General features: G+C 38.7%; 1 protein-coding gene across 1 annotated transcript in view; it reads left to right on the forward strand.

Annotated features, from left to right (window-relative positions):
• Positions 1 to 8,397, forward strand: part of mtbp (MDM2 binding protein) — a 33,648-nt gene extending 25,251 nt beyond the window's left edge. The window contains exons 15-24 of the mRNA XM_087848011.1: positions 1,937 to 2,030; positions 2,345 to 2,503; positions 2,973 to 3,068; positions 3,171 to 3,434; positions 3,547 to 3,704; positions 4,918 to 5,030; positions 6,248 to 6,361; positions 7,696 to 7,761; positions 7,839 to 7,894; positions 8,078 to 8,397. Coding sequence (XP_087704137.1) covers positions 1,937 to 2,030; positions 2,345 to 2,503; positions 2,973 to 3,068; positions 3,171 to 3,434; positions 3,547 to 3,704; positions 4,918 to 5,030; positions 6,248 to 6,361; positions 7,696 to 7,761; positions 7,839 to 7,877 — 1,103 coding nt within the window. The 3' untranslated portion in view covers positions 7,878 to 7,894; positions 8,078 to 8,397. The remainder of the gene's footprint in view (positions 1 to 1,936; positions 2,031 to 2,344; positions 2,504 to 2,972; positions 3,069 to 3,170; positions 3,435 to 3,546; positions 3,705 to 4,917; positions 5,031 to 6,247; positions 6,362 to 7,695; positions 7,762 to 7,838; positions 7,895 to 8,077) is intronic.
• The last annotated feature ends 2,682 nt before the right edge of the window (positions 8,398 to 11,079 follow it).

The raw sequence follows: 11,079 nt of genomic DNA on the forward strand, positions 1-11,079 counted from the left end.
TAACACAAGCTGATAATTTGCAAATAAAGTGTTAGCAATAAAGCAAATCCTAGCTTGCAGCTACAGCTACGTGCGCACAGCGCTGGTTTTAAATATATAGCTGTGGGGCTAATAGAGCCACATGTGAAGCAGTTTTTAGGTCATAAGTGCAGCAATATTATTTTGGAATTATGTTTACTGTCTCTGGACAGCATCTTTTTATTATTAGATTTTATCTTTATCCATAATTGTACATTAACTCATTAAGCTAAATATCAATTGCAGCAGAACTGCCACTACTTCATTAAAACAGCATGGCCTTCATATTAAAGTGTATTTTCTGAATTTGATATTCTACCATATATTTCACTTTAGTGCGGGTTGGGGAACTCTAGGCCTCAAGGACTGTGTCCTGCAGGTTTTAGATATCACCTGGCTCAACACACCTGAATCAAATGATTAGTTCATTACCAGGCCTCTGGAGTACTTCAAGACATGCTAACGATGTAATTTAGCCATTTAAATCAGCTGTGTTGGATCAAGGACACATTTAAAACCTGGACACCGCCCCTTGAGGAGTTCCCCCACCCCTGCTTTAGTGGTCCTGGGCACTGCACAGACATAATCTTGAATTTTGTTAAGTGGAACCAGGAAGGTTCAGAATCACAAGAGACGATATGGTGGTGGTGTAGACAGTCTTAAGTGCAAATCACTCTGTTTTGCTTGTGATCCTTCTTTTTTTGGGGATAGGAATGTCTTTTCCTGCAATCCATTAGATACGTCTGCTCTGTTTGTGTGTCTACATCGCCTAAAGGAGTGAATGACTTTGTGTGGGCTGTCAAAGTGCTAGCAGAAGTTTTAGGTTTATACATACAACAGACTTAGGCTATCACTTTGCATGAAACACCCGTGTCTCTTCAGAGAACCTGCTGTATCCACATGTATCACATTTCTGTCTGTCTTGATATAACATGCAGCCCTGTCCGCACAGAAAAAAAGCTGAGCTGCTTTTATTTTGGATCCTCAGAACTGATCTGTTCCGAGACCCGACTGCCAAGAGTTTAGTGTGTTAACTAGCATCGAATGAAAGTTTACTTATCATGTGCAGTCCATTGTGTATTTAGTGACAAAGGGCACTGTAGGTTTAATTATTAATGTTGTAAAAGATGATGATTTTGGAGAACGCTTATGTTATGTAGTTAGTTCATCTAATATACCCTTTATTGGGTTAATGCAAACATCTAATCAGTGGCAGCAATTCACTGCAGTCATGCACTAAACAAAACATACAGGTCAAGATAACCTGCTGACGTTTAAACTGAGCATCAGAATGAGTGGGAAAGGTGATTTAAGTGACTTTGAAAGCGGTATTAGTTGGTGTCCGAGTATTTCTGAAACTGCTGATCTGCTTGGATTTTCCAACACAAACATTTGCATCATGTATGTGTAGCTGATAAACTTGCAGTAACTGTCTGGTCTGTGAGGAACGTTTCCAGCACCTTGTTGAATCTATGCCATGAAGAATTAAAGCATTTCTGAAAGCTAAAGGGAGTCCAACCCCATACTAATACCTGATAAAGTGGCTGGTGAGTGTATAAAGCCGCCTGTGTAATGTTACTGATTTGTTTTTTCCTGCAATGCCAACTTTATTCTCTATTAGGAGCAGTGAATGCTCATTCATCAACATTTGAAAGTGATGGATAACGCCTGCTTCTTACTACTGTGTGCTCTCACTTCTGGTTTGAGCAGAGACAAACACTTCTATAGCATCTGATTCCAAGTCTAACAGCTGACCTCTATTCAAATCTTGCTGGTAAAGTAGGAGGAGAGTGTACCTTTGTGTCCATTATTGTGTGCCATAAAACCACTCTTAAAAATAATCTTAAAACGCCTCCCTAATGATGGATGTTTTCAATTGAATTGATGTAAACAGGATGGCTTGTTGTGTTCATTTTAGGTTTTCAGATCATTTCTCAGCTGCCGTCTGACTGGCCTGAGAGAAGTGTCCTGCACAATGTGGAAAACTTGCAGAAGAGACGCCAGAAGAGAAGGTATAAGGGATGCGATCTCTGTATATTGCTCACTCTAAACCAGGGATGGGCAATTCCAGGCCCCGAGGGCCGGTGTCCTGCAGGTTTTAGATCTCACCTTGACTAAACACCTGAATCACATGATTAGTTTGTTACCAGGCCTCTGGAGAACTGCAGGAGCTAATTTAGCCATTTAAATCAGCTGTGTTGGTTCAAGGACACATCTAAAACTGCAGGAACACTGGCCCTCGAGTCCTGGAGTTGCCCACCTCTGCTCTAAACTGTTAAAATGTCTGATCTTCTCATTTTATTATGTTCTGTTGACTGTGCCTTAGATTTGGTCTGTTAGGTCCAGGCTCTAGTGACAGTCTGCTGGGTCCTAAAGATGGTCAGAGAGGCTCTACTACTTTACTTGATGCCAAAGAACTTTTGAAACACTTCACGTCTGATGGTCTGCCTGCGGGGGAGCTACAGCCGCTGGCCATTAACAGAGGGTGGGATCATTTTTCAGATTTCAAGTAGCACCTCACCAATTTCACTGCACTAAGCTGTTAAATTCATAAATATGAACACACTATAGTTTTTCAGATTTACAGCTGAAACACATACACTCACTGTAGCCTGGCATCTGCTCCAGTTATATGTATTTATTCCTGGGATGGATCTACATGACACACACTAAACGAAGCCATAATTAGGATTTGATTATAATCATTAACCTTCTACAGTGAGCTTACAACCCTTGGAGGAAGATTATTGAGCTGAATCAAAAAATACTGGAGCAGTAATGAGTTAGTGTTAATAAAGGCTGTGTCAGACCAAGCTCTGTGTGTAGAGAGGCAGACTTGTTCATGTGGTTTAATGAAGACGATATTAAATTGAGAAGCAAGACAAATAACAGTTTCTCTCTTTTTGTCTTTCTGACTATGCCTCGCATTCATGCTCTTTGCTTTGTTTTTCCAGTAACAATGCCTTCCAGATGTCACAAGACCTTTCTCCCAGGAGAGTCAGCAAACTGCCTTTCAGCAAAGCCTCAGCCTCCCATTATCACGGCATAGAGTACGTTTCTCTAAAGTATATTGACTGTTCAGCTATTTTAAAACTGTGAACACTTCTTTTTATGAGATTTACTTTTTATAAATAATTTTTTTCTTTGTGTAGGTTCTGTCTGGATAACCAGCGGTCTTTAGATCGAGACCAGGCCTTTGTACGGCTCCAATCTCGTCTGATTCGTTATGAGACCCAAACCACCTGCTCCAAGGAACCGTGCGCCCTCCCCTTTGCCCTCAGCCCCGCTCCCTCACCAGCTGTGATGTCAGAACCAGGAAGCGTGCCCGATGGCGAGACTCTGCAGAACAATGATGTAGCACGACTCAAGCGCAGGTCCTGGGAAGCAGACATTGTTGGAGGCTATCCTCACAAGAGGTATGATGATATATGTCCCTCCTGGTTTGCAGCTACGTGGTGATATTATAAAATTAAGGATGGATGGCGAGGAGCTTTAAAGAGTTTTTATCCATCTGTCTGATTGATCCAGGCTGGCAAAGTCCGAGAGCAGTGACTCCCTCTGTTCTCAGAGTAGCAGCAGCAGCGGGACACATCCTGCCATTAGGTCTCTACGACGACAACCAAGCAGGTTGCAGTCCACCTCCTCTGTAAACAGTTCCTCCTCTTCAGCCACAAGACCGACATCAGGTAAAGCAAAAAAAGTGACTCTCGCTTAGGAGAGAACACTTGGGACTGTGTTAGGATCAGATAAGTCGCTTAAATTAACATTCAGTGTCGCCTACTAATCGGAAGGTCGGTGGTTCGATCTCTGACTTCTCTAACCTGCGTGCTTTTCCCAGTTTTCTTGGCCAAGATCCTGAACCCTGAGTTGTGTTTAAATATGCTTAGCTATAGAAAAAAAGCACTTGTATGAAGGAGACTAACAAGAAAACACTTTGAGTTGAAAAGTGTTATATAAGTACCAGTCCATTTATGTTAAAATTAGCAGTGTTGTTCTTGCTCATGGAAAGAAGATCCGGCTAAAAGTGAGCACACCAGTAAAAGATCTTAACTTTTTAGATCTAATGTTATCTAAGACTTATTGGCCCAGCAAACTTACATGGCTGTTTAAATTTTTTCTAACCTGTGCTTTGGTTACTGTTGGATAATGTTATTGTGGGAATTACACATAGCTGTAAACATGGGTTAATGTGGTTGGACTCTAGCAAATTAATAGAATCAGTTTATTTACTGTCTGTATGGTAGCACTTCATCTTTATTATCTGTGTGCATACTTGTTTCTTTCATTCACTTTATAGTTTTGTATTTTCTAATTGGTTTTGTTTTTATTTCATTTGATTTTATTGTTCGAAAATGTTAAGTTTTAGTGTAGTTTTTGATAGTTTGTGTTAATTTTCACTTTTTGTAATGATTATTTAAATTATTATGTTTGTTAGTATGCGAAGGGCGTACGTCAGAGACCAAATATAGGAACATCAGTACAGGTGATACAATAAAAACACAGAGGTTCTTAAAAGCAGTTGACTCACAGTGTTGTAGACGTCCAAGGTTTTAATAAACACATCCATCAATGCCTCATCAGGTAAGCTGTAATAAAGGTTTTAGTAAACTAAGAGATACCAAAACTAAAGATATTTCCTGTATATTTTTATTTTCTTTAGGTTCACAAAATCGCTTATTAATTTTATTTTATTTTTTTCATAAGTCAAATTTTCATTGTAGTTAATTAAATGTTTTAACATTTAGTTTAAGTTAACTATATTGGTTCAACAGGTTCCTATACCTGTTGTTCTTTGTTATTGACTTATTTCCTCTATTTTATTTTCACTATTTGACTTTTACTGTGTTGCCTTTAGTGCCTTATTGTTTAATAATTTCTCTTATTTGCACTTCTTTTCAGGCTTGGCGACTCTCGCTTGTGTTGACAGACCTAAATGTCAACAGCAGAAGACGCATCAAGGACACAGCGAGGACAAACTTGCCAAAGAGTCACGCTCCCAGAAACATAACAGGGTGAGAGCATTTGTGTATCTCATTTTTATTCTATAAAACAATAAAATATATATTTACTTTTACATTTTTTAAACTGAATATTTCTTAAAGCATTTGTGCTAATAATGATGACAAAAAAACAATGTAACCCAGACAGAAAATGTAACCATAGACTCGGTTGTTTGTGCATTTCAAGTCTGCTGCCAACTTTTAATGAGCAGAACTTACCTTAATAAGCCGCAATTTTCCTGTAATATCGACTCATTTAGCAATAAACCCATTTTTTTACTTGTACAAAAATCTTAAGTAAATATGCAATTCGCCTAATTGCCACCTGGCCTACACAGATGGTGATAGATAAACACACGACGAACTGGGAGAGTTTTTCCATTACAGAGGAGAACTGTGCAGCAGCTCTAGCAAAGATAAATGTGTAATATTTTCCATGCAATCATTGTGAATGTGTGGGCTGCATCACAATGTTGCGGCAGAACCACTTTAACAACAATACTGTTATCGTATCACCTGCTGCCTACATTCTCTCTCTCTCACACACAGACACAATTTTCTCTCTCTTCTTATACTTCTATGTGCAGCATGCAGACACCATAACACATTAATGGACACATGCACATATACAATTGAACACGCACACCTACCTCTTCCCAGTTTAGTTTGTTCCACCTACAGCAAGCAATCTGACCTTGACTTGTTCTAATTCTGATTACTATGCAAACACACTTATCATCCAAACCCAAGCATAGGAAAGAACAATTGGTCCTATTGAAAAATAATGATAGCAGTTTATTCAGGACAGAGATTAAAAGTTGTCTTTCTACTCCTCTCGTGAGACTGAATGGTACCAATGATTTCTCACAATAATTTATGGTGTTTACTCAGAACAGTTGTTGTGACAAGATTAAAGGCAGGATCTGTTTCTTTCATGAATGTGTTTGTTTCTTTTTTTTTTTCTTCATCCTGTCGCCATTAGCGGTGAAATATTTGTATGTTTGCTCCTCCATGCTGCGAATGTAAAATCGTGCGTTTTCATGTAAGGACGTCCCCCAAAGTCGAGACATTTTGACATCCCTCGGTTTTCTAAAAAGGGAGCTGTGCTAAATTTAGTTTCTCTGAACCAGGCTTGCGTTAGGTGGTTGGGGAATAAACAGAACTAGATTTAATGTTTTTGCTTGTACTAATACAAAAGTGTGTCTATCTTGTCTTGTCTGTGTCCTCAGATGTTGCAGGAGGTAGTAGCTAAAACGCTCAAACACCATGGGATCACTGCTGAGCATGATTGCTTTGAGGCTTGCAGCAAAAGACTGTTTGATATCTCGAAATTTTATCTCAAGGTTTGTCTTTTTACTGCCCTCTCAGAGTCAGTGTTGTGCTTTTGTTTGACACTTTCATTATTTGTATTACTCTATGATTCCAGGACTTTTGTTTTGTTTTGTATCCTTCTGTATACTTCTTACTATGCCAGCAACTGGAACCTTTAAAAAAGCCTTTTTCCCCACTACTCACTTTTTAATTTCTTTGTGCTTCCTTGTGTTTCTTAATCATCTGCTTTTGTTTCACAGTGTATTCAGATCCTTTACTTAAATAGCTATAAATCGATGTTAATTTCAAGATTTTCTGCCTTTTTGTAAGACACTACAGGGAACCTAAGTTTACAGTGCTGTGTAAAAGTCTCGAGCTGCCAGTTTTTCTTAAAGCAATAGTTCTCCAGGCTTTCAAAGGTTTTCTTTGGCCATTTGGCTGCTTTTTCACTCACTTTCAGTCCAGTGCTTTCTGATGATTTTCAGAGGAATGTTTTTTGTTTGTTAAGCCACTTCACACTGAATAGGTCAGTCAGTCATTTAAGCGTTAAAGAAAATCCCCTGACTTGATGGATGAACAAGTGTTGTCTACACATAACAGAACACTTGACAAAGAATCAATTTTAAATTGTATTTTTAAATACTTTGTTACTAGCAGCCTGTCACAAACACGTAATGTGTTCCCATTTCTTTACTTGAATCTAAAAAAAGAGCAAAATGCCAAAGAGAGCACAGTTTGACAGGCATAAAATATTATTTTTGCACTAACAAGCTGATTCCTAAAGAGCTATTGGCTGAAAATATGGCATATCTCGACATGTCTTACTGTCCTTTAAAAAACCGGAGGAAACTTAGCAAGTGGAGTACAAAAGAAGAGACCTAAAAACAGGTTCTCCAAGACATCTCATTAAGAAACAGGAAACGAATCCAGCAAAGACCTAACAGATGCATCTGGCCTTTCAGTTGATCCATCTACTGTTCACTGAAGCCTCATCAGAAATGGTCTCAGTGGAAGGCTGCCTGTCGAGAAAGCCAATCATAACAAAGGGAGAAAAGGCTGAGGTGTTCCAAATCACACAAGAACTGGACTAGAAATCAGTGGCAACAGGTTTTACGGAGTGAAGAATCCAAACTAGACATTTTGGGTCAATTCGTCTACAAATATGTACAGAGGAGGTCAGGAGAGAGATCCAAAAGTGAGTGTTTACAGCACAGAGAAAGCTCTGTCATGGTTTGAGGCTACATTTCAGCCAGTGGTGTTGGAGATCTTGTCAAAATTAATGGTATTATGACCTCAGAAAAATACAGCTTTTAATCCACCAGCTGGAAATGATCTGATACTGGGCTTTGTTGATGCTTGTTCCCAGGATCTGAAGACATCTCGGGGTCTGCATGATGAGATGAGGAAGGCAGCAAGCAGCAATGTTAAGCAGGTAATGCCGCAAACATTAGCATCTCTCTGGTTTACTTCTTCAAGTCACACATTTATAATCACATTTTTCTGTTGCAGGTCATTGATTGGGTATTGGAGAAGACCTCAAAACAATAAAGATGATAACAAATCAGGTTGGTTAGAGAAATTTGGCTCAAAAAGTCAATTTTCTGTGGTGTCTTTGTTTTTTTTTTTTAAACATTCATGACAACATTTGGACTTTCTAAGCCTTTCTAAATTGGTTCTCTAATTGTTACATTAAGTCTGTTTTAATCAACTTAATCCTTTATTTAATTTGGTTTTCCTTCATTTTTCAGGATCCCCTGTAGCAGCCTGTCGTTTTAAGCTTTTGTTTGTGCCTGGTTTTGTGCTCATCCACCCTCATATACTCCTGCTGCTCCAGAGCCAAGAACAGAAAAACACTCATATCTACATACACATACACTCTGCTCCTCCTGCATTTGCCGAGAAGCCCCAAGGGCTTTGGATGCTTCAGGATGAAGATGTCTTTTCTCTGTAGCAGTTTTCTAACCCCCACTACTTATTTTATTCTAAATTACAGTTGTTGTTAGGTTGTTAATTTGCCTTTATGAATGAACAGATTTTTTTGTTTTGTATTTTCCTGTTTATCACAATAAATGCATTTGATTGTCATTTGGGGGCACTTTAACCCCCAGGAAAGACACTGTGTCTGTGTGAAAACTATACAATAAGCTTTGCAGTTGCTGTTGTCTTCCAAAAAAAGATGATGATGTCCCATTCTGGATGGATGAAAACAAAGCCAACAGCAGTGCAGCAAAATATGCTTTGCTAATTATAACTGACAGTCCAGCTTGTCGTAGTTTGGTTTGATTTAAAACACATCAGGAACTTACTGCTACAATTTCACCATCCTTATAAAGAAAACTACTCACAGCCAGCTTTTCACAACTGGTACCACAATTACTTTTTTTTCCCCCCCAAGAGAAGCTGACCGCAGGTTTCTGATTCCCAAATTAACAGGCAAAACAGCTTTTTCTGTGATGATTTTTGTCTGGGTATTACTTTATCTGGTGGAACAAGATGACTATACACTGTTTTATTACTGTGCACGAGAAGCAGACTCCTGCTAGGCCAAATATGGTGTGGAAGGCTCATGTACTGTTACAGAAATAATTTGATCAAGTTGTTTGGACTCAGAGGCACTCTGGTGAAAAGCAAATAGCATATCAGTACCAAATCATCATGATTTGGGCTAGTTTTGGAGCCAAAGGACCTGAGCACTTTGCAGTTATTGAGTCGACCAAGATATCAGATGGGGTCATGCAACAGGACAATGTTATAACAGAATGGCTGAAAGAGAAAAATCAAGGTGTCGCAATGATCCAAACATCAATGAACTAAATTATCGATATAAAGAAGATAATTTTGTTCAAAATTCTTCCACAGTGATCTGAAAAATCACTTTCTGTACAATAAAGTCATACAGAAAGTGATTACTTCAAGCTATTGCTGCTGGAGGTGGTTCTACAAGCTACAGATTTATGAGTTATTTGCAGTCCTTTAAAGATTTCTTTTTCAGGACTCTACATTTTTCCCGTTTTAACTGACCCACAATCAACAGCCTGGAAGACTGGTTGAAAATGACAGTACTGTGAGAAACAGTTGCAAGCCTGAGACAATGCTATCATTGCCATAATTCAGCAGAAAAATGTAGTCAAGTAGCACTTATTTCAGCACCACCTGGTACCCTATCAACATCAGTGCACTGAGTTTCATATCAATGAGATATGCTGTGCATAGATATGTGTTTGTGGGAATAGAATGAGTGTGGGACCATCAGTATGTATGAGTACATGTAGATGATAGATTTGTATTATCTACATGTACTAGTTGTGCATGGATCAAGAAAAAAAAGATAACAGTTTACGCCATCCCTCGTACATTTGCGTCACACAAGCTGTGTGGAGGAAAAATGACCAGAAAAGGAAAATACTTTGTAGCTGTGCAGAGAACGAGGCACTAAATACTGACTCTTATCGTTAGTCCTTGGGATTAAGTGATAAGGGAAGCTTAGCTTAAACTCCCAGTATGAAGACCGAAACCTGTTCTCTTGTATATATTTATGCCACAAGATGATGTCAGATATTTTTCAAAGAGGACAGAAACAAAACTGAATTTCTCTGAAGCAAAAGCTCTGCTGCCAGATATTATATCTACAAAATCTAATGTAATGCTGTGGCCTTGGTTTTGATTTTGGGACTATAAATGATTTACAGGTTTGTTCTGTGGGAACATTAAATGAGTGCAGCAAAGATTAGATGAGTTGGCCATCTGTTGTTGCAACATATAAAATAAATATTTTTAATGGCCATGGGATGTTCTTGTTCCAGGAACTTCAAAATGAAAGTAAAGAAGAAAGATGTGAAAAAATAGGCTGAAGCAGATTTATAAAAAAAAAAAAGAGGGATGAGAGGTCTGCTGGCTTCTAAATGGTGTAATATTAAAATAACCTGCAGTGTAAATTATTTCGTCCCTCCACTGTTAATGTGCGAGTGAAATGTTGCAGATTATGAGCTAAATCTGACCCAACGTCCTACACCAATTTCCTAGTAGGCAAGTCTATGATAATCCATCTTTACAAAATATAATCAGCACAAAAGACTTTACCTTCCCTTGCTTTTTTAAATGAAAAAATATCCTGTGATGAATGTGTAAGTGACCATAGCTTGCTGTAAAGAATGTTTTTTCCAGTGATTCAGTAGCTTGTAGACTCACCTTTATCAGCAATAACTTGATAAACTCGTACAGGAAAGAATTTTTATCGCTCACAGTTCATTGAGGTTTGCAAGCATTTGTTTATGCACAGCTCGCTGAAGGTCACGCCGCAGCATTTCAGTCGGGTTGATGTCTGGACTTTGACTGGCCAGTGCAACAACTTGATTCATTCTTGCTTTTGTCTTTCGCATCATTGATTGAATCATTGAATGGTCTGGCATGAACTCTTCAATATTATAATGACTGCAAGTCCTGTGGCTGCAAAGCAAGCCCAAGCCATCACCCCTCCACCACCATGCTGACAGTTGGTATGATATGTTATTTATTTTTTACCATATGTGCTGTGCATCATGTCTGAACATCTCCCTTTTGGTCGTGTCTGTTGCAAGGACATTTTTTCCAAAAGTCTTGTGGTTAGATTCAACTCTGCAAACATAAGCTGTGCTCCATTGTTCTGTTTAGAGAGCAAACACTTTCTTCTGGCAACCCTTCCAAACAAATCGTACTTGTTCAGCCTTTCACTAAATGTGGCATCATGAACTTTAACATTTACCATGCTAAC

This window comes from Neolamprologus brichardi, chromosome 11 (genome assembly GCF_056152115.1).
Source record: "Neolamprologus brichardi isolate AB-2024 chromosome 11, ASM5615211v1, whole genome shotgun sequence".
Taxonomy (NCBI): domain Eukaryota; kingdom Metazoa; phylum Chordata; class Actinopteri; order Cichliformes; family Cichlidae; genus Neolamprologus; species Neolamprologus brichardi.